At 38.3% G+C, this 24780-nt stretch overlaps 1 protein-coding gene across 1 annotated transcript in view; it reads right to left on the minus strand.

Annotated features, from left to right (window-relative positions):
• CFAP58 (cilia and flagella associated protein 58) overlaps nt 1–24780 on the minus strand; it is a 55296-nt gene that overhangs the window by 9715 nt on the left and 20801 nt on the right. The window contains exons 10-15 of the mRNA XM_032116125.1: nt 24019–24180; nt 21098–21244; nt 17567–17707; nt 16993–17216; nt 14871–14982; nt 12562–12666 (exon numbers count right to left, since the gene is read on the minus strand). Coding sequence (XP_031972016.1) covers nt 12562–12666; nt 14871–14982; nt 16993–17216; nt 17567–17707; nt 21098–21244; nt 24019–24180 — 891 coding nt within the window. The remainder of the gene's footprint in view (nt 1–12561; nt 12667–14870; nt 14983–16992; nt 17217–17566; nt 17708–21097; nt 21245–24018; nt 24181–24780) is intronic.

The raw sequence follows: 24780 nt of genomic DNA on the forward strand, positions 1-24780 counted from the left end.
AGTGCAAAAGTGTGCAATGTACTGTATGGCAGCAGCCCCTAAAACATTCAACCCAGACAAAAAACCTTATTTTAATTAGTAAGGTGGAGCAAGAAATATAGTAACCGTGCAAACATCACTCCACAGTTCCTCATGGCTTTAGTGGGGATAACAAGTCACTCCGTGTGCCACAGGGGGTTTCTTGTTTATTGGCACTATAACCAAAATGTCAGTGCTGTGCTGAACTCCAGAGGCATTTTGTTTATGATGCCACGCAGCAGCAGAGCATCCTTAGGGGTTGTGACTCCTCTTCCTAAGTGTTAAACAGGACATGGAAATCTGGATTAAATACATAAACAGACATACACATCTAGTCATAGTCATTTTGGCTGTATAAGCCCTACATTTATTTGTTGTTGTGTATACCTAGCAGTAGCTGTTGGCTCAGGACATCTATCTTTAAAAGTTTTATGAGGTAAAGAAAAAAATTATCATATGGTGACCTTCACAAATTTTATAATAGCAGAAGAAAGTTGCCTCCAGCACTATGAGAAATGTGCAGTATAAACTTCCTCTATAAACACTTTACAAAAGCTCCTGCTCTTTCTTGTCTATTCCACATCCATCAGCAAACACCCTTGCAAGGATGCAGTTCCCTAGAACAGCTCGTTTTCATCATCACCTAGACACTTCTTTAACTGTCCAATGTGAGGTTTTTTATTGGGTAAATTAATTACATTTGAAACAGGACACCGAGGCCCTTTCACAGCGTGGCAACACTAGCACTGCGTTAGATGTTTTGGGTTTTCCTGTAAAAACCACCAGCTTGAAGGAAAGGCTGGGATAATCCCATCTTTGGTGAAATTTGCACCACTCAAACCTGTCTTGTAACTTACTCCTCCAGTTGATAATAATGCTTCTCAAGAGCAAATATCTTTTCTTTGGTACAGAGCAAACTGCACCAAATTGACTTGCATTTTCAAAACAGCTTAATGAGAGAAGAAAAAACACCTTGGAGCACCTTGTAGGGTCTTGACTGTTTTTTGCAATACCAAGGGCTGAATGCTGCAGTATCACCATCTTCAGCAAACAACAAAGTACGGACATTTCCACCTGAAGCGCAACTGCAACTTATTTTTATTATTGTTGCTAGGAACTGTTACTATCGGATCTTTCCTAATAAAGGTGTAGGAAAACAAATTTTTTTCCAATGAACAAACAAATAATTTACATATACTCCTCTCCTTTCAACTTCTGAACTCTAAGACACAAGGTTAACAATCTATCCAAAGAAAATGGCATGGATGTATCTTGCTGAAATAACAGATGCAATTCCCTTTTTACTCTTGACTTCACACAGGAGTTTATAAAATCATTAATCAGAGTAACTCATTTAATTATAGTGTTTCTACTTTACATTGCAGAAGATTATCAATTAATTATCTCCTGTTCTATATGTGTGAGCAGAAACACACATGCATACACACGAAAGTGAGCTGTTCCTTGACGGTGAGAACTACCCCTGATATGACATGGATTGATGTAAATATTCCAACTATTTTCACAGTGCCTGCAGCTTGACAGTTGGGTTGAAGAGAGCTCTAAACAAACCTTTGTTTTGCATTCTAGTAGTAGTTTGTCTTAAAGTGACCTGGAGGAGATTCAGAGGTTGATACAAATCTTATCAACAAGGTTTCTAAATACTCTAAGTGAGTAAGTCTACAAAGCAAAGGATGGAGAAGTTTTTACTGTATAATAATTACTTTATACAGGATTTCAAGAAAAAAAAAACCTCTCTTCTTCAGTTCTAGACTATTTGACTTAAAACCTCTCTATTTTAATGTCAGAGTAACAGCATGTATTTCAGCTATTCAATAGTCATTTAGACTTTAAAAATTTTAGATGAATCAAAGGAGAATTATCAGCTCTGTTGATAATGATTAGCTGTTCCTGCAAGTGACAGCTTGGGATGAGGATTCCCAGTAGACCCAGCTTCTGTTCTCACTTCAGACTGATCTGACAGATGACCTCGAAGGGTCAGAAAGATTACAGAGCTCCTTCTAGAAATACCTATTTTTAAGTTAGGCACCTAAGTCTCTTTAATCACCTGCTTGACTTAGATCTTTAGATTTCCCTGAAAGATGAGAGCACTTTGCTTCAAGTCCTTTGGTTTGCTACCTCTGAACAGCTGTCTCAAAGTCAAGGCACCATTTAAACCCACAGTACCTGTCTAACAAGGCAGTAAAGCCTACATACATCTTTTTGACAGGACAGCAGAGTTCCGCTGCATATGTCAAGTACCTCAGGGAAGAAAGACTAGTCTCCTGTTACACTTTGGAACCTATTAAGAAATAACAGTACATCTAAGAAACACATACAGCAATTCTGAAATCATGAATGTTTTAATGCATGGCTTCCTTCAGACTCACTGTAATTAGAGCTGAGCCTCTGCTATTCTTCGAGGAGCTCTGTTTCAGCTCCCCTCGCCTGTTTCTTAAAATTCAAAGAAACAGAAACAGGACTACAGGAAGGGGAAAGACAGTGAATCCTAATGTCCATGTAAAGACAACTGCTGTGCCCAAGTGTGCCATCCCCTGTTTAAGATTACAGCTATATCTACTTAGACAGGCATGGGAAGCCTTGAGCTATGAGCCGCCAAGATGTGGAGCAATTGGCTGACTGACGCACCCTACTTGGCAGAGACTCTCCCTACTGAGGTTCATGGCTCCCATGCACTTGGCAGCACACATTTGTGTGTCTCAAGAGAAGAGTGAAGAAATGGGGTTCTTTCCACACCTGTTTGTGTCCTCCTGTGTCCAATTTTAAGCCAGCCTTCTAAAAAACCCAACCAGCCACAGTGATTGTGCCTGCCTTCCTCTAACAGCAGTAAAACAACCTTAGCAGCATCTTTCTGCATGTGTCCCCTCAACAACAGCACCATTCACAGTAAGAATGAAAATAAGAGAACTGGAATAGAACAAATCTAGTCTGTCCCTGTAGGATGACTTTTTTTGGTGGGGTTTTGCTGTTGTTGCAACTGTCATACAAGATAATAATCCATCACGGAATGGGATGCTGTAGATTGTCCACCTCTTGCTGCTGAGGGAAAAGCAGAACACCCCTTGTCTTAACACAAGAACACCTACAAATGGTGCATACTACAGACATACATATAGCTCTGGGCCACCCTATAGAATATGGGCTTGTGAATGTATTGTTGCTGCCCTCTTCCAGTATTTCAGCTTCTCTAGCAGCTTCTGGATGGCTGACAGTCAGTATCGGATTGCTACAGCACTGCAAAGTCTGTGCGCTGCAATGTATTCAGTCAGCACAGCGAGTCATTTATTTTCCCTTAACAAGATAACTGGTTGATTAATATACTTTACCCTGGGGTGCACAGCAGATTTATTTCCTTCTCAGATACATGCTGAACACAGGAATGAGGAGTAAACAAGTTTGTTTTCAGTTATTTGCTATTTACTGGAACAATTCCTGAACTTTTAATCCAAGCTTTATTCTAGCAAACTAATGTTGAAGCTAAGGGCAATTCTGACTAAAGTTTAGGACTAGGTAATTTTACAAAATATTTTCAGTCTAATGATACAAGGTATCCATGCTCAGGATTCTGGGTTCAAACCAAACACAGCGCATTTGAATAAAACACTTTGGTGATCACTGCTTCTGTTTTGCTGATGCAGATAACAGATGACAGGGCTGTTTCTTAGGTTCTTATATGGCATCCTTGTTTCAATATCTGAATGGTATTAAATCTTTATTGTACACAAGCTGAAGAACTGCTTCCAGCCAGGGCAGTGATCCTCTTCTCATTCTACAAGAATTCTGGACACAAAGATTTACTACATGAATTGCTAAAGTTCACTAAAACTCCTTGAAGACACACAGGAATGAAATTCAGTCTCCCAATCTCCCAGGACCACCGTGCTGATGGCCTGTGCTCCTTGCTCTTCAGAAATACCAGGCCTGGACTACAGAAGCAGGTTACAAGTGTGGGAGAAAACTCACAATAAGCCACAGTGTACTTGAAGACAACAACCTCTTCAGGTATGCTAAACTTCATGGACTTGAGTACATGTATTAGAATGCAGGACACTAAACTCTGTTTGACATTCATCTGTGAAGGATAGTACTTGTGTAATTAAATCAGTCTTGCATGATGAGGAGGGATGACATCTGATGACACACTAAAGTTCTCTTTCAAGCTCAAACCCAAGTAAATGTATCAACTCTCTTAAAAAACTTGTAAAACAGATTAAGCATTCATGAATATTTGCCACCTATAAACCCCAAGGGATTTTTACTCTGCCTGCAACTTCCTCAGCTTTGTAAATGATATCTGAATATTTCTGGCCAAAACATCATTATATGAGCTAAAAATGTTGCAGATCTCCAGAAGTTACTTTCTCAAATAAACTTGCACCTTGCTTCTGTCCAAAACCATTTATCATGGGAAATCCGTTTTGTTTATGAGGGCAGTGTAGTTCCACAAAGATTCGGTAAAAATTATCTCTTCCACTAAGAAAACTGTTCACCAAACGTATTTTGTTTGATCACTAGGTAGTCTGCTTTGCTCCCCATTTCTCAGTGCCAGAAATATTTGCACTATTTTTATTGGAAAATTATTTGCTCACTCTAAAGAGCAGCCAATTATCTTCACCTGGTGACATTAAAGTGATCAGCATACTTCTTACCTATATTTTTCAAAACCCTTTTTAAACAAACATACATACAAAAAAAAAGGCTATTTTTCTGGGAAGACTTTATTCTCTTCCACTTGAATTGCAACATATGTGGGAGGAGGGAAAGAATCTAAATGTCAGTGTGTTTTTAAGAGCAGTTTATCATGCTGTAAATTTCTATAGCATAGAACATCTTCTAATTCTAGATGGACTGAGATTAGAAGGGCTAAAATAAACTAATGCGCCAAGAAGTGTATTGGAAATATGCAGAAATAGAAATCAACTCCTTTCTGAGGAGAGCTAGGGCAAAAACTGAACACCCCTGAGATATCTATTAAATTATTAAAGCTTACACAAAACTTTCAGGTAGATATGTAGACTCTCAAAAGACCTTCACACAGATGACTCATGCCTTTCACGTTTTTGAGATATGATTCCTTACTACATCATCACAGGATTGCATATGAGCCCTGGTAAATTGCACCAAGATTTAATACAATTATCCTGCAATTGGCTGAGTCTGTGGTTCTACCCTACTCACAGAACCCTACTGGCTATACAATCAATTTTTAAAAAATTAAATAATTAAATTAATTGGGAAAAAAAATTATCAGTATCAGAACAAAGGACACTAGAGATATTCTAATTGCATGGAAAAATCATCATGCCAGGCATAGAATCACTGAAAGACATTAATCGTTCTAATTTAAAACCAATACTAAAATACAAAATATCTCCCCTTAGAGTCAAAGCTAAAATCTTCACTCATAGTCCTAGTTTAGTAATGAACCTTTCAAACACAACAAAAGGAAAATAAAAGAAAGGCACAAGAAGGAAAGAATCTCAAAGAGTAGTCCTGAAGGATGACTTGATGCATTAGGTACCTCCATATGTCACTTCATACTGCACTGGAGATTCCAGTTCAGGTAAGTTGCAAGGTATTGGACTGAAATTATTTTGATAGCACTAGTTCAGTAGACTGTTATGCATCATAATATTGAGCTGGTAATGAGATATTTTTTTATCCATCACAAGTTAGAGCTGGGCTGCAGCCAGAGTTCATGGGAACACATTTTTTTCATTTGGAAAAAGAACAGAGCTTGTCTTTGGAGTCTAAATCAAGGCAATTCTTACAGTGTGCCTTTGACACATCAGCCTAATTCTGCATGACACTGGGGAAGTAAACTTTTTCTTTATGATTCATATCCAGTTGAAAGCCAAAAAGTAAATGTTAGGCCTGAGTCCTTATGGTATTTCTCAGTTCTGTATTTCTATACAAATCCCTTGAAATTCTGGTCACCAACACAGAACTGGAGTCTTAAGTTCATACACTCCACCTGGTACTGGAGTACTGCTTTCTCTCTCCTAAGGTACATAGCAACGCTTAAGTTTTTGTAAGGGCAGAAGAACACTTTTCTGCCTTTTTTTCCCCCCACTTCAGGAACCATTCAATCAATTTGATCAGTGCTCCCAGACCAGGTAGATCCCAGCCTGCCCTGCACTCCCGGACTGAATTTCCCAGCTATAAGACCTTATACTTCTCCTTGTTGAACTTCACTCTTTTAAAGCATTGTTGCTATTTCACTTCTATCTCACAGTGGGCCAATACTTTCCTTCTGTTTCTGCTTGTTGTTTACATACTTGAAGAGCTCTTTCTTGTGGTTTTTGACAAGTCTGGCCAATTTCAGTTCAGTTAGTGGTGCGATTCCTTTGTGCTGATATGTCTATGCCAGCTACTGCCTATGCAATTAGATGCAATTTTACTGGCAAGAAAGTCTTCTGCCATTCAAGAGCTGGTATAAGCTGAATCAGAAAAGTGACTTTTTTGCTGGTAGAAATGGGGCTTTTAAGCGTAGAAAAGGCCTAGAGCTCAATATACTCACCCCTTTAATTGAGGGCTGAGAGAACTGCTAGCTTGAGCTGCAAGATAGGGCATTAATCCGGTGCTTCCAGAGGAAGTCAAATCCTCCAGGAAACAGAGATAGAAAAGCGCCAAGTCCTACTACACTATAAAAAGCTAAAAAGAAAATTTCCCTTTTCATTTTTGGGTGGAAAAATCCCTTCAAAAGGCTGACTTCATATATAAATGATAAAGGAGCAGTAAAGAAAGGATTGCATTTTGGCAGTGGATTTTGCAGTTCACCTGTAAGTTTCAGCGCATACAAAGCACTCTCCCAAACTACCTCTGCGGAAATCTCTCTAAAGACAAGATGACAGAGAAACAATAATGGGCAGGTCAAAAGAGACTTTTAGGGATTCTACAGTCATTAGTTTCCTGAAGTGAATTGCAGTTACTTTTTACGAAAATAGACAATTCTGCCAAAAAATCCCCAGCTCAGACTCTCTACCCTACATATAACATGCAAGTAGGTTATACTCTCAAATCCAAGTAGAATCTACACTGGGCACCAAAAATAAATAAATGCCAAATTTGAGAGGCTGAAATAAATCTCAGCCATTTTGAAGATGTAAAGATAATGACTAAGATAAAACTCATCTGAGCCTTAAGAATACCAAAATAAAGGTAAGGGAGAGGAGAGTAGTCTCTTATTTTTCCTGATGAGATATTATTTTACTCAGCATTTGAGCACACATTTCTCTTATGTGGAAGCTACTTGAGCACTGTGAGAGCAGTGAAGAACTTAGCAGAAGCATGCCTCATGAAACTCCCAAGCTAGGTAAAAAATGATTTTCAAAAGGACTAGGCTCCCATAAACTGTGCTGAAAAAAAATTAACCAAGATTTTTAAAAAAAAAAATTTTATTTTATAAATGAGGAGAAAATGCATAACAAATACAGGGAAGCAGACCCCAAGTTCCTTCCTTTCTTGAGAGAAAACTTTGATTTCAATAGCTGCCAACCTGCATAAACCCACATGGTAACTCACTGTTCTAAAGCAGATTTCTTTATGAAACTATAGTACCAGCTCTGAGAAATAAAGATGGTTATGTATATGTTCAGACACTATAGCAACAAGCACCTCAAATTGGATATAACAGCTCTACAACCAAGTTAGCACAAATAAAATAAAACATCTGCCTATTTTGAGTGTTTAGCTACTGAATTGAGTCATGTTGCTAATATATTCATTCACTCACCACTGTAAGAATGGAAATTATTTTATTCCCTTTTTACTTGATGTTAGGCATGCAAAAGCTAAGCAGTCTGTCCAAGGTCACAGAAAAAGTCTCTTGCTCTCCCCTTCCTGTATCTCACAATACCTGCAATGGAACTGTGCTGGAGACAGAAGCATCCCTTCTACTCCTCCTACTCTCTGTCACTGGGACAGTCAGTTCTCTGGAGGGATTGAAACTTAGCTCAAAACTTGGCTCAATGCAAGGACATGTGGGTGCTATCTGGCTGTAATCTCTGAGTCAGATACATGAGCTAATCATGCCTTTTGCCCTTGCACTCTTTGAACTATGAGCTCAAGACACAGTCAGCAAAGCATCACATCCTGACTGCCCAGTCCTGGGCTTTGATCGCTGACAACTTAAAACAATAGCGATTAAAAAAATATATATATGTACAGAAAAACAATGCTTTCACTACTACATGCAAGGCTTAAATAAGACACATTTGCCTTTGCCTCCCAGAACAAATAATCTAGGTTGCACTTTCTTTCATATTTATGAACAATCTTCTGAGATGACTGACAAAAGAGGTAACTGACATATAATGTGAATCTTTATTCTGTTATCCATTCCAAAACATGCAGCTGAATAAAATTCTGCTCAGTCAGACATAAAATCAAATTAGAGGAGTTCGCTCTGAAGAGAAAGAACTAAATTTGAAACAAATAAAGCAGTGCATAATTCACTTTTAATGGGATAAGTTCCTAAAACCACACTAATCATAATCCTAACAAGGTAATACTTTCCACTGCGAGTTTACCACATCACTGCTCAGTACACAGCACAGCAGCAGAGCTTCAGTCACATGAGGGATTTGCCCCATATGGGAAGTGAGAAACTGTATTTTTGCAGTCAGGATTTGTACAGCACTCCTGTTTATTAATAATTATTCCTTATGGCCTTACAAAACGTGTCATTCCTCCCACACACGTTCACAAAGACCTTCACTCATCAGTGAGATCTCCTGGATAACAGACAACGTATTTCTCCACAAAACCCTGCAATATTACTCAACAGTTTAGAAAAGAACAAAAAAAATGCTCTACCTTGACTGCAGAAATTCAGAAGGAAGGTAATGACTCAGACATGAAAACTGGCTACCCCTGAAGTAACATTTCCTATGTTTGGAAAAAATGCCACTGGATTTTTATTGACCATAAGTACTCAAGACATTGGGTTTGGACCTGATTTTTAAGACAGCATTTTTCATCAGCACAGCAGCTCACAACTGTGAGAATGCCTGAATTAAAAGAGAAATTATGACCATCTGTTTTGCAGCTACTCTTCAAAGTAGCATCTCAGGATGTCCACACTTATTTGGTATATGAGAGCTGATACCTTATAACCCAAGATGCTGTGGCTACAGGCACAGATAAATCAGAAACAAGAAAAGACTTTAGTAATTTCTCTAACATAGGAAATCTTTTTACAGCTTTATTTCAATGTTCAACTCTGAAAAGCTGTTCTAGCAAAACCCAACATTCAGCATGTTGCATATTCACTATCTCTCAGCACATGTCTGATCCAAAAAATGTGCCCTGATGACCGGTTAAGAGAGATTTTTGCATGAGATTTTAGAGTCAAGCTGGGTTTTTCCCATATTGTCAGCAATCTAAATTTTCTGACTGAAACATAGCAAATCATTCTTTTAATCACGTAGCATGGATTGTAGCTTGCTTCTACATCTGCCTCAGTTTTAAAGAAATGACAGGGTTAGAAACAATGAAAAAGCTGATAAAAAGGAGATGATCAAATGCACATCAGGAGCAGGTAAAGTAAGCAGATGCTTTTCTACACGAATCTATATACTGTGATCCTTACTTAGCAAAAATTCCCATTTATTATATCCAGCTGAAACCTTGTTCCCTGCACTTTTATTTAAAAGACCATTTACCAAAAAGTAAAAAAAGAAGACGAAGCCACAGTGCATGCAATACAAATGGAATTATTTTTCCCTTATAAAAACATTATGGCTCTGCATGAGTATGCAGCAAGGTGAATACCCAACAAATCAAACTGCAGGTTGCTGACACTGGGCTCAACCATTTCCTCACATGGGTTATTTCTAAACTCCAAAGGTGTCTTCAATACTCAGTATTCAACACACAAGGGTTTTTTTACTCTATTTATTAATAGACTTTGAGGTGAGGGAATTTATGCTACATAATATGCACAGTAGACACAGATACTCACAAGCTTCGCCTTAAACAAAGATCTCATTTGCTAGCATGATGGCCACACACACGTGAAAAAAAGATTATGTATGGCAAGCAAGAGATGAAGATCATCTTAAAGCTGATACACCCAAAGGCTATGCCCTTGTTACAGAGCAAGATGTGAATGCAGATGACTGGGAGTGAGGAAGCACGACTTAGGGGAGCAAACGTAACACGAAGAAAGCAGTCGTTCTCTGAGCTAGTAAGTTTGTATCCCTCAGTCTGCAGTCTCCAACTCTGAATATGGGGGATGTTCTGCCAGGTGAGCACAAGCCAGTCATCAGCAATTCCCCCACTCCTGCAAATGAGCAGTGACAGAACTGAGCTGAGCTGACTTCCAGGACCATAATAAAAAGATACTGAATGCCTTTAAGCATGAGGGGTTTACCAGGATTTTAAAAAAAGAGAAGAACTCTCTCAACAAACAAATTATATTGAGGGAATGAAATTAAAAATTCCTGAAATTGGAACTAAATTACTGATGTTTCCCATAATTCTGAAGTTCAGTCAGGATCAAATCCTACACTGTATTTCAAATACTTCACTTCAAATATACTTCAAATCTTTCAGACTGCCCAGAAGGTGGTCTAGTGAAGCCACCCTCCTGGTGTGTGAAACTCAGCTCTCTCCAGAAAGTTATGTTACTACTCTGTTCATTTCCTTCTGTGGGAAGTGTTCCTCAGGCTCATTCCTTCCTCACAGCAGTTTGGAATTTGATAACATCAGTTTAGTAAGTTATTAGCAAGGGTTTTGTTTTGGTGAGTGTCAGGGTATGATTCTACAAAAGAGATACTATCATCATACAAAGGAAAACCAGTCCGAAGAATAATAAAATGTCTTGTACCAGGTTATCCAGACACTCAGCAGAAGCAGCTCTGCTAGTACACTTAATTTGTGATCACCGAGCTATCCAGTGGCACAAAGAGTCCTTTAAAGAAATGAGTCCTCCATCTCTGGTTACCTCCTCGTACTCACACCCTGCTATGAAAGAGCCCTATTTCAGTCACCTTGGAGGACTCAAAACACCGTGGAAAAACAGAAAAGAGCTCAGAAATGTTGATGTTAAATCCCTGAACACAATGTGGAGCATAGTATTTTTGGCCTTTACTATCTCTCCGAGGGAAACCTTCATTTCAGCATTGTTACACAGGAAATTAGTGCCTGAATTAAGAACACAAAGGAACTCATTAGCAATTCTAGATATAATAATTAGATTTTATATAGCCAAACTCTGTCTTAAATCTAGAAAAATAATTTTAAAAACATAAAATTGCCATAGAAGGACCACTGCAGAGACAGAAAGATTATACCAATGGCTAGTACAGTAATGTAGGCTCAAATTTCAAAGCTACTATTTCAAAGATTTTCCTGGGCAGGCAACTTAATACCTCTATATCTCAGTTCTTCAGCTGAAGATAAAGATAATAGCAAAATGGGAGCATACTAAGGATAAGGCAAGATACTCAACAGAGACTATGTAAAATCTAACAGAATTGGGTTTGTGCATGGGTAAAGCACAGTAAATTTGAAGCTATTTTTGCTACATTTTAAGCTAACTATTTCACTTACAGCATTTCAGTGCTACGCAACAAAGACCACATTTTTCCAAGCAGAGGAATAATACACCATACATTACATTCAAATGAAATTTCAGATCAATGTTTTCCTATGAAACAATAAATAGAAACAAACCCTACCTTGCTAAGATCTGCTGAGCTTCTTCTAAAGACAGAGGGAGATTCAGGTCACATTTTACTCTCCAGTGAGTGATACCCAACACAGGCATCAAGACTAATAGGATATTTAAGATGCTAAAATCATACCTAGAGCTGGTAATCTGTAGCTGTCCCTACAGTCACCAGAGAGACCAGATTTACACCTCTGGTTAAAGCCCAAAGAGTCCTTCTCTGTTACATTTGATAGCAACATTTGCACTACAAGAATACAGTCTGTCCTCCATTCTACAACATAAATCTTACTGTTATCACTGGGGTTAAGGGACATCTGATACAGCTAAAAAAAGATAAGCTATCACAAAAATTATTTTTTGGCAAAGTTCAGCACAAAAACCTTGAAATCAAACATGCCCCAGACAGCAGCATATCTAAATCACACAAACTCTTTAGGACTTCTTCTGCCAAAAGCCAAGCTAAGCACAAATGGAATCAAACAGGAATTTTCCTCCCTCTTCTGGTCATAAGAGACTTGTCTAAAATGACAAAGAAAAGCCTTTCAAAAAGTCTAAGACTGACCTGAAGACTAATCTATGACATGAATAAACTAAAGCCAACCTTTAATTGTATTTCCCAGAGTTAGACAGGTATCAGTAACCAGAATATAAAAATCAACTAATCTGATGCTTTTTGTTCTCTTTCAGTGAGTCAGTGCTGCCATCTAAAGCTATCCAAAGGGCATGCAAAAGAAATTCAAAGTCATGCATCTAAATACCATACAGGAAGCACATGTCAGTAGACAGAGATGCAGGGCAAGTCAAATATATTAATGAGATGCAACAAAATAATGATGCTGCAGTACCTGAAGGAGAAATTCTTTCTCTATCACTTCACCTGTCTTGGTGATAAGTCGCTTCTGTAGTCTCTGTACTTTCAGAATCAGCTCAAAGGTAGTGGGGTCGCTGGCCTAGGGAAGAACAAAGGAGTCTCAAAAATTATACATGATAACAAGTTACTGTTTCTTTTTTGAAAATGAAAACCATGATATCTCAGTGTTCAAAAGTAACAAGTATAAAAGGGGGACTAGGAGAGGACACATTCAGCTGGTTTTTTTTAATTGCATGCATACAAGCAGTCCTGGAACTTAGTGTATCAATTTTCGCAGCAACTGGAACTGTCCACTGACAAATGAAGAGCAGTGCAAGTACTTCCTGCTGTTCAAGAACTTCAAACGGTGCCAACTTAGTTTCTAAGGAGAGGAAGATTTTGCTACTGAACAAAAGAAAGGCTAACTGCAATTTACTTTTGAAACAGGTGGAGAATTTAAGAGGAACAAATTTGGGGGCTACACTGATGAATTATTATGGGGTTCTAAAGTGTCCATACATGTGAAATTTCATTCTTCAATGGAATTAAATGCTTAAAATGGTGACAGTGTTTGCACTGTACTGTTGCCCTCTACCTACATAGCCCATAAGACCAGAAGCTAGTAGATGTCTGTCTCTCCATCCCTTCCTTTTCATTCTTTTGGCACAGACTGAATCTGGAGAAAGCTCTAGGGAGCAAAGAAATATTTAATTCTGTGAGGAGCAGCCAGCAAAGCTTACTTTCCCAGTCCTTTGTCTTCTTGTTGGATCTTTTAATGAAGGGCAAACCCTGACTGAAGCTTTTCCTCACTCAGGGACTCGTAACACCTCTCTCCCATCTGGTTCTTCCTCTCTCATGCGGTGTCTCATAAGGATTAAACTCACACTGCAGTAAAGGCTCCAATAAAGTCCTACTCTCTTACATTTGCTTGAGCTTATAAGGAACTCAGTATCTCATTGCTCTTAATCTTTTGTCTGATTTTATCTAAATTGACTAATCAATTCAAGAATAACTAGGACACTAACACAGATACACACGCAGTGCCCACAACACAACATCATTTCCTGAGGAACCAGGCTAAAAAGCAGACCAGTCCCCACAATCCACTCAGTCCTTGATTTTTTAATATCGCTGCCCAAGCATGGTGCCAATTTGTGACAACTGTAGTGATATGAGAGTGTTTGTTCATTAGGAATTGAACCAAAACCCCATCAGGATTATTTCATATGGATCTTGCCATCTGCTGGCCTTTGTGTGTTCCAAATACAAACCAGTAACCTAGAATGGAAAGACACAATTTCCCATTATCAGTCTCTTCATACATTCATTTTCCCGTCACTGGATGTTTTGACTGGCCTGATTTTTCTTTGTTACAAGGTGCTGCTAGAAATTGTACCTACATGTGTCTAACCTAGTTCAGCATCCTGCATTGTATCTCCCTTCCATGAGAAAAGCTAATCACATCATCCAACTTTAAGCTCAGCATGGAAAGATCAGAAATTCACTATCATGCTAGTAAGCACAGTCAAAAAATTCAGCTGTGCTTCTGCAGGGACTGAGCACATTATCACTCATTATTAGTGCAGCTAAGCAACCCAGGCTGGCATCAGATCAGAGATTCATGCAACAGAGGAATCTCAGATCGCACTGACTTACATCAAAAATATCCAGTGATGCCAACTGATGTTCATATATTTGGTCTATGCTTGATGGATTTTTTTATTTTTCCCCTTCACTTGGCAGGTTCAAATCATGTGAAAACTTAGATTTGCTGTTTATGTAAAGCAGTTGAACTCACATTACCTGGAATGACTATCTTTGGGAATCCACCACCGTTTATGTGGAGGCCTCTTCCCCTTTTTCCCTCAGATGTAATTTACCTTCTGACTTTGTATCTGTCCATTCTCCAGTCTACCTATTCTATGAGTCTTTCAATTACTGGCTTTCTTCCCATATACATCTCCCTAATTGGTGAGGGTAGGATTGTATCTTTCCCCTATCATCCTATTTCCCACCATCCATATTAAGGAATCACCCCCTTCTAAATTCACCTAATTCATTCTTATCCCCTTTAGCACTTGACTGTCTCTTTATAAATCTCCCTGCAATTTTTCATTGAGAAAGTGACACAAAAATAACAATGGTTGCATTGTGCAAGGAAAGAATTCAGCAGGTAAGGATTCCATAGGTACTATGGAAATTTCAGTCTGCCCAGTCCCTCCACATCATTTGCATAACAGTAAACAAAACAGGTCACTGATTTGGTAATAGGGGCTTTGGGAACACAAAATGCTCACACATCACCTCTAATTTTCTCCATCTGTGAACTTGCAAGGGCTTCTGCAGTTGTTCTTCCAAAATTTTGCACCGAGTCTGTTCCCTTAACAGTTCCTTCTGCATGTGATTAAACTCCCATCTGAAGACCAGCATAAAATAAAAATAAAAAAAAACCAGACCAAAAACACTTCAGTGTGACCAAGGCACTAATGTGGACATTAACAAATCATTCTCCCATGCACTGTGGTGCACAGGAACCACTACCTGGAACACACAGAGTCACTCTGCCACTGCAGCAATACTGTGGTGGCAAAACCTAACACGGATACCACTAAACAGGTGGAACCATAAAATAACACTCTTGGATCTTTTTACTTGCTTCATTAAGAATGGCTCAGAAAAGAGACTCCTGGGGAATCTACTCCACAGACTACTGGATCTCACTCTTTACATCTTACCATGTACATTAAGGCCAGCAGGACAGTCAGTTCATCAACCTACAAATCAGTTATCAGTTATGGGTCATATCCAGTTACCCCCACGTTGAATCCAACACCTTGTGTTTGAAAGGTTTTAAATCTACATGGCTCACACAATCCATTAAATAAAACACACTCTAGGACCTAACTATGATGGACAACACTCCTAAGAGAACTGAAGTTTGATTTCTTTTATTACATCTCCTCAACGAATTTCAGAGGTGACTTGTAGCTGAATTTACAATTAATTGAGCACTACCAAGATTCTTTGACAATTAGGCTTTTATGGTGGGGATAGTGGGTTGAGGGGCAGGAAAAAAAAGGCACATTTTGCAGTGATCTGACCCTTATAACTTTAGTGATTGAATCCCCTAAATTCTCTGAGGTCAAAAGGGGGTGGAAGATTTCAATGTGCCTCGTTCACCACTGAATCTTTTCCTACTAAGCTCAGAATTGCATTTAGCTCACTAGAGAGAAAAAGGCCTTTTTTTAACTGTGAGGTTGGACAAGGTTATGGAGAAGGAAAAAAACCTCACATTTCCAATTGGCAAATCGGGAAAGTTAATTAGCAGTGCAAGTGATAAATGGAGTCTTTTCGACAGGCAGTTTTCATGATGGTTTTGGACTTCATTAAAGTATGAGATTGCTGCTGCAGTTAGCAAGAATTGATCCACCCATCATGGCATGCAGCACACTACACTTCAATACCACCACTGAGTTTCAATACAGTAACAGACTTTCGGCTGAATGTATTTGGGCAGCAAGCTCAAATCCCATTCCTATCTGCAGTCAGTCGATGAAAACTGCAATTGCTAATGTTGTGTGCCCAGCTCTCCTTTCTGTTTCACCAAATCAAACTGGCATAATTCTACTGGAGTCAATGGGACTGACCATGGACTGAAGTTAATTTGTTCTGCTGAAAGCCACGGAATTACAATGATAAAATAAAGATCTCACCCAAAACTGTGGTAGCTACACAGAATTGGTACAATGGTTATCTGCTAAAAATGTAACTGCCTCTCTTTACAGACCAAGACTGATTCTTAGAAAATGACCACAGTTTCCCAACAGGAAAGAATACACCTCAAATACAGGAGGGTAAACAAGAAAGGAAAAATTAAGCCAGAGAAGGAGGAGATAAATCAGGCTTGGGCTATTAAACTGCTGTTTTAAAGAAACACAACCTTCAGTGAAAATGTAACTAAATCTTTCTAAGAGATCATGTCTGCATATAAATCTGGAAGGGTTTTGTTATAAATATGTCAAGTGTCTCCCATACTCTGTGGATTGCTTAACCAAAAGGAGTTCCACTAATCTAGGCCTTGTACCACTGTACCACTAAGTAGCTCCCTGGACTATGAACCTGTGCTGCTGCTGTCAGGTTTATTCTGTAGGCAGTAACTCACAGTACAAGGGGAAATATGGAAAATATTTAAACTTTGGCCAAGATGTCATCTTTCCTCCTTTCTATATTTAATTTTCCTAACTGCTGATAAGTTGTTCTATGAATTTAATCCAGTTTGTGTTTGAGGTCAAACCAAGCAAACCCCTTCTCCAAGGTACAAGGCTTGTTGATACAAGTCTTTACTATGTACAAACCATATTTTCTGTCTTAAACACAAAATCATGGGTGCAGTCACTATGGAAATATATTCCACTGGGTCTCCTACCTGAGCTCCTCCACATTGGCTGCACTCTTGCCAAGAATTCCCTTCTCACGCTGAAGTTTTTTGATCTCCAGCTTCAGAATCCGCATGTCTTCCATCCTCTGCCGGTACTCGGTTTCCCCCCTGTTTAAGATGGCCTGCTGGATTTTTATCTTCTCATAGAGCAGAGCCACCTCATCATTGCGACGAATAAGCTGGGTCCCCAGGGCATGTCTCTCACAGAGCACCTGAGGGCACAGGGCAAAGCCATAAACTCAGTTACACTTCCTTCACACAATCCCTGAGTATCATGACAATACTTGTTTCAGCCAAAAACACGTACATTAAGAGGTTTCACTGTTATTAATTAAAGAAATATGGCAAGAACCTAATAATTTCCCCTATAAGGGTTCAATCACCTGAACACTACAAACTACAGATTTCGTTTACTTCAGTATCTTAACATTTTGGTTTTAATGGCACTATAAAGTTTTAGTAGTCCCACATTCACAGTAGCTAAGAATCATCTTAAAAATACACTGGACAAATGAGGGAACAGAAGGCAGGGGATTTGAAAACTCAAATTAGAGATTCCTACCTTGTCAAATTCCTTCTTCTGCTTCAGTCTATCTGCATCAGCTTCAGCAATGATTTTTAGGAGTTTTTTCTCTTCTGCCTCCTGATTTTCAATATAGGCTTTGGTTTCCATAGCCTGTTTTGTCATCCTAAGCAGTTCACACTGATGGAGATAAAGAATATAGGTGAACTGTTAATTAATAACTTCCCCTTACATAAACCTACAATTAAGAGTTAGGTAAAAATATCTCATATATTCTTTTAGCTTCCTGGGAGGTACATATTTTGTTAGTTTTTGAGAACTAATCACCAAGACAAGCAAGCATGAAGACCCATAAAGAAATACTGTAAATACTATTTTAATACAATTATTTTATACACAATAGAAATTTGGAAGGATTTTTATTTATGACAATGGTTCAAGCTGTAATTCAGGGATGCCTCGTTTGATTTTTTTTTAAATTATACAGGACATACTTAGAAATCTTTGCAATGGAGTTGTTATTTAGTCACTCTGGGATGTGCGAAAGAACAGTTCACCTTGCTGAAAAGGGCAACAATCTCTGCTGTATAATACAAAGTGGCATCAGCTCAAGAAAGGCTTCAAAATGGAATAAAAGAATTGGTGGCAACCAGGAAGGGAACAGCAAAATTTAAGAGCCATAACACTTTGTTTAGTGGATGTGTAAATGAGGAAGACTGTGAAAAGAGGGTCTGTCCCTAAGCAAAGGAGCAGCAATGCACTGCTACAGCAGCTGCACAGCACTAACACAAACTAACATCGGAGTGTGCCCAGTCATTCTATCCCACTGTCACAAAATCTATAATTCAAGGCATGTATGTAGATAAAAACTAAGAAGGTCTTCCTGGATTATCAGAAATTTTTATCACTGCTAGGCAATTAGAACCAAGGTGGAACTAGCTGACCACAGTTCATTTTCATAGATATGAAAACTTTCAAGCCTCAACTCAAAGACTTTGCCACAGCTCTGACCCTTATAAAGGATGATGTTCAAGCTGCCTTTTGGGAACAAGCATCACCCAAAGCTGAAAGAATGAGGCTGTGATGAAGGCTGCACCTGCAAAAACATTGATTTAAGACAGAAACAGTTCCATCATCATAATAAAACAGCTTGTTCCATTCTTATTTGCTTTAATAAAATTCTCATTTTCCCGTATGTGCAAGACATAGCTCTCTTATTCAGTGTCAGATATTCATCAGAATTCATCAGCTCAATAAAAATACAAGTCACTTCATCTTGAAATGCAATCAATGCTGTGCAAAAGCTGTCCACAAATGTAAAACAGCTCATGCGTTCAGCATTGCTGGATAATATTTTTTTTAATAGATCACAATTCTGTGGTCTCCTTATGTCAGAAAAATATGAATTGTAAACAAGAAGTGGCATTAGATGTGGTCAGAAAACATCCATATAAACAAATCTCCTCACTGGAATGCACTCATTTAAAATAAATCTGAACTGCCTTGTATAGTAGGGAACATAAATACTTAAAGCCACACAAGGACTTTCAGTTAGATTAAATATGCTAAGAACCACAGTATGAGGGTCTTTGCACATGAGCTAAGAGAGAAGGAAATGAATAAACACAGTCACTGTACAAGCAGAAAAATGGCATGTCTGAAACTGCTATAAATCAGCACAGCTCACTTGAAGTTGGTTCAGGGAATTTTTAAGAACTGAAGAACAGTCAGCAAGAAAGAATAACATATATGGGACCTGTACCAATATCTCAAACCAAACTCAAACTAAATTCTTGTTTAGATTCTGAAATATTAGTGTGATACTTTTATTGGTATACTATACTAGAAGTGGGAGGAAAACAGGAGTTTTACAGTTTTGTAACTGAACACAGAATGCTGAAATAACAAGTCAGATTTTACACTCAGATTTCCAGAAAAATGCTAACAAAAAAATATGCATCTACAAAATTATACAAATCACTTGACTTGCCAGAAGCTCAAATCTTGAGGGACATAGATTTTTTTCAATATTCAGATCCTTTGTCAAACAACTCTAACCTGCAGCCCTGTATGAAGGCCAACTGAAGCCGAAAGACGGCATTGTACTGGCTTTAAGAGAGCTTGGATTTACCACAATTACACATTTTTAAGGCCTTATGCCATCTGAGGCAAGCATGTCTGTATAACCTCATTCCTATGAATCCCAGTCCTCTGTGATTTAGCACATTGTTTAAACTTATTTCCCAGGAACAGCTTTCTTCCTTCCTTCACATCAGTGCAAACAGGACAAATTGATGCCAGCTTGCAACACGAATAATTGGGTTCTTTTGTGGCTGTGACAATCAGCTCCCTCTGAATTCTCTTCTGGTTTAGTACTCAGCAGTGACACTCAGGTAGGAGACCACAATGCCCTGAGGCAAGTCAGTAATGTCATGTCAGTGTATGGACAAACCTGCTGGTGAATAATTGAGTGGGTAAACCATGCAGCAATCATATGTTTGTCAAATAAATGGCAGACAGTTCTGGGGCGATGAGACAGAATTGGGGACTAGTTAAGGCAGAAAGCTGCACACAGGAAATTAGATGCTGTTTGACTTCTCCATCACTGATAGAACATCTCTGAGACAGATCAGGTACAAGAATACAAACTCATCACCCTTTTACAAAGTCCTATTGACATCTTGTCGTAACTGTAATGTGCTGAGAGAGGCTGAAAATTCAAGGAGTCATCGCAGCAAAGCAATAAACTGACAAAACAAAACATTGTGAAAAGCGACAGGGAACTTTTGTTTTGTTTTTCGGGGGTGTTGTTTGCATTTCTTCCTGGTATTGTTTGGGTTTTTTTCTAGTGCTTAGTGAAGATTAAAAATAACCTCCTGTGAACACAACTCCCTAAATCTTTTCAGAGTGCAGCAAATTGGGCTGAGATACCACCACAAATCTAATAGCTTATCTAAGGATGGGCTGCAGCCAGCACTGAGAAGAAGAACCCGAGCTTCAGGCTCAGACTTCCTCTGATTTAAGACAGATTCTTGCTGCTTTATACCACAATATTAAAATAACTTTCTGTGCAGAGGGACCTACTAAAAGGCACTGCCTAACTCCCAAAAGACTAATGCTTGCTAGTTACATAGAAATACAACATTGTGAAGTGCAATATAATGGGGTTTGCACTTAAAAACAGTAGAAAGAAAAAAGTTCTTAAAAATAAAAAGTTGAGTTATAAGAGTCTACATTAAAAAGTTTGCTAGAATCAGTCTATCCCCAAAATCAACATTTCTGCAAGCAAAATGGAACTTCTTAGTAAAAAATGTTCAGTCACCAAGAGATTTAAAGCTTCCAACAGACAATTCAGGACTCTCTTATTATAATTATAGGCAGAGATTAAATTTTTCAGATACACAGACTTCTGCAACTAGTATCTCTAAATGATACTGAAATCTTCTGCTTCAATTACAGAATAGTTTATTAAAATACAGCAAAACAACTACCACAGGTCAGAACATAGTGCAGTCTGTGAAATCATGGAATCCATCCTTTGCAAGAAAGTATATGTGTCAAGGGTCTTACTTTCAGTGATTCTTTCTCCTTCTCTGACTGCTCATGTTCCACATGTGCTTTCTCAAGGGCTGCGTCCTTTTCTTTGAGCTCGTCTTTCAGCTGATCCAGCTGACGTGTGGCAGTTTTCAGCTTCATCTTCATTTCTGCTATCTCATCCTAATAGAACAGGAAGTGTGATTACAGAAAGGGCTAAAACAAGAGGTTGGTTGTGATAAGGAGTTCAGGCTGTTCAGATGTTGGAAAATGCAGCCATGGTGCATGAAAGTAGATCTGTTGTCCCTACTGTAAGACATCATTTTTTAATCCAACAGAACCAAACAGTTTCATTAAATGACAATTTTTTGTTTATGCCAGCATGCCATTGCAATAAAAAAGCCTTTAAAAGATTCACTGACAAAAATAATGACCATCTCTCATGAGTTTAATAAGCCATTTAATTTAAAGTGCTGGACACACTGTAAGAACTAGCAGTCAATCCAAATTACTAAGATTCTGATCATATCCATCTGTTTTCATGCTTCTAATAATGTGTTTTTCCAGTAAGTTTGGGCACAAATCTTTGGAGAGAAGCTGGTTTTGTGCAAGCAAACATAGCCCTAAATAAGATGCTAGCTTGCACAGAGGTGCAAGGGGCAAAAGAGCATTTGAGAAGGCTCTGTGAGGATTTTAGCATATACTTTAAGCTCAAACACAGAGCAAAATGGCTGGTAGCACTGTAGAGAGATCAGGTCAGTAGGAATACTTCTACTCAAAGCACAAAGGTGCCTGCCTGTACAAAATTAACATTTCAGCACATGTTATGCCATGAAATGGAAGCTAACAGAGTCAATGCTTAGACAGACGTTCTTCTGGATGTATGAAAGCAGCTTTAGAGGCTATTATTCCTCTGCTAGAACCTACCACCTCACAGAGAAGACATCATAATCTTTCATATGAATACATCCTCTTCCAGTACCAAACCAGGGTAGCTTTTAAAGCTTTTTCAGCACTGTCCACCATGAGTGTGGATTTACTCGACTAATGAGGGATGTTTTCTTGCATGAAGTGATTAATGTAACTAACCAAGATCTTGAGTTATGGCAATCTTCACCCAAACAGCACAGAGAAAGTACTGATTAGTAGTAATATGTCATTAGGCCCAACTGTTTGCATGTTCAGTCACTTTTGTGAAAGCAAAAGTTACTAAAAGCTGTCTTTGCTACACAGCCTATAAATCTCTTTAGTGTTGTAAAAGATGACAGAGATTTAGCAGAGATAGACCCCAGACACACCCAAATACATTTTTAATTCTTTACTTAATGTAGAACAGTAAGAACACACAATTTTGCAAACTGGTCTCCTAATCAACTTGCTTAAATAAATGAACTCCCAACACCAAAAGAAACCCCCAGGATGAAAGCATCAGATATTTATATCATAATAACAGCCTGTCAGGATGCCTTTTCCATTTTACTGTCTTGAATATTATGGTACTCTGGAGACCACTGGCAAGGTGGGCATGAGATCATTTCACATTAAGCAATCCAAAAATACTTGCATCTAGCTTTATCTAAACAAGCTAGTGCAATTTTACTTCCCAAAAGGAGAAAGAATTTACCATGTTTAAAACAACACAGTTTTTTTTTGTTTCATGACTGGCTGACCTGTTACTGAACGCTGAATAGCTATTTTTCTCATTGCTAAACATAACACTGCCTTAGCCAAAAGATCTTTTGGGGTCAGCTATTTTCTCACACAGGACTTGCTAAGAGTTTTGGAGTATGACAAGTAAGCTATTAAAGTCTAAGCACTGGCCTCTAACAACTGGAACTGTGAACAGCGTAGTGTTACCACCATGTAACATTCAAAACCCAACAGCCAAAAGGCTGCTACATTTTCTAACTCAGCACATAGATGCCCATTCTTTATAAATAACCAAATTTATGTTGTGTGTTTTAAAATAAAAATAACTAGGGGGAAAAAAAAATCTGCATTGTGATTTTTCAGCCTTATTTCTCCTGAGAGATTGTTTGGGAGCAGCAAGAATCCCAACACCACATCCTCTCACTGATGAGAGGCTGACTAAGGTCAAGTGAAGCATCCCACATAAATGGCAAAATGGTTCATTCCTCATAAAATTCAGCACTCAGCTGGATAGGAACTTTGACATTTCATTCCCATCTGATTCTCAAACAAAACACCTACCTAAGTATAAATCTGTCATTTACTATACATGTTTATGTCATAAATACTTATTTGGAAATAACCCAAGGCTGTAAATGACAGCTGTCCAGGGTCCCAGTGTCTGCCAATTACAACAGGATTCATGTAGTATTTTAGATCTTTACATCAGAGTAACAGAATATATCCTTAAGTGGTGTGTTCTTTTTCTTCTAGCATTGTTAGTCAGATCCCCAAGGAGGAGATCTGAATGGAGAGAATCATCTCCTGAGGAAAATGACATTCTCTGAAAGGAACAAGCAAGGTGGAAGTGTTTGGTTCTTGTCAGAAAATTCCACTTCAGCTGGGAAAGTGTTCTCTCTGCTTCCTAATCATTACTCACATTAATGTGCATACTCACTCAGGGCTAAGGAGGCAATCTTCTTCCCCTTATACCCTATTTCACATACATGCATACAACTCCTAAAGGGATAAAACAGACTGAAGCCAGGATGGCTTTATGATTCCGTAGCTCCAGTGTACCATGATTTTATGCATGGTTTGAAGCAGGGATATTTCCACATGATGACTGTGGACTCCTATTTCCAGTCCAAATACAAATAGTGTAGATGAAACTTCAGGGACCTAAAACATTCATTTTTCCAAACCCACAGGAATGAAAAAAACACTTCTGCCATTGATCCACCGAGCTTTCCTTTAAAAAATTAAAATTAAATCAGGTAAAAAACAAGAGCAGAGAGAGAAACACAAGGAAAAATTTATCCTTCTACCTTTGCTTCAATCAGATTTTTACTGTACAGGGTTCTCTCTGATCTCAGAGTTTCACAAAGGTTTTGCTGCTGTTTTAATTTAATCCCTTGCACTTGTATTTCCTTCTCATAGTCGCAGATCTGCATTTGATGTATTTCAAGATCTTTCATGTTATGGAGGATCTGGAGCAAAAAGAAAGGAAAGAAATTAAATGATTAAACCATCATCACAAGATCAGAAGGATGGGACAAAGTTTGTGATTTTCTTCTAAGATGACAAGTTCAAATCTCTGTGATAAGCAGTTTTAACCACAGCTGAAAATTACTCCAGTCCAAATACAAGTTTAACCTTTCTGACTTGCTTATGTGGGACAACATTGTATTTTAATCTGTTACGTAGGTTTTGCCCAAGACTAAAATTTATAGAGGTGCACATACTTAATTGAACAACAAGCTACTGAAAGAAAATATCATCACAGAGTAGGTGCAATAAAATCAACATAAACAGTTTCCATCAAGAATAAACTTAGTTTATTTATGAAGCAGACCTAGATTTTGGATGTTGGTTTGGATGTCAGCTGTATGATAAAATGAATTAATGCACATGTTTTTCCAAGAAGCCCTGCACGTACACTTAAATTCTAACCACCCAATTTTTTTTTAATGAATACATGATCACAAACAGTTGATGATCACAAACTGGTCATATATAATTACTATAATAAGAAAGTCAGTTAATGTAACTTACACTTGGTCTACATAAGTAGGTAATCACCATTAGTT

Source organism: Corvus moneduloides, chromosome 8 (genome assembly GCF_009650955.1).
Source record: "Corvus moneduloides isolate bCorMon1 chromosome 8, bCorMon1.pri, whole genome shotgun sequence".
In the NCBI taxonomy this organism is placed as follows: domain Eukaryota; kingdom Metazoa; phylum Chordata; class Aves; order Passeriformes; family Corvidae; genus Corvus; species Corvus moneduloides.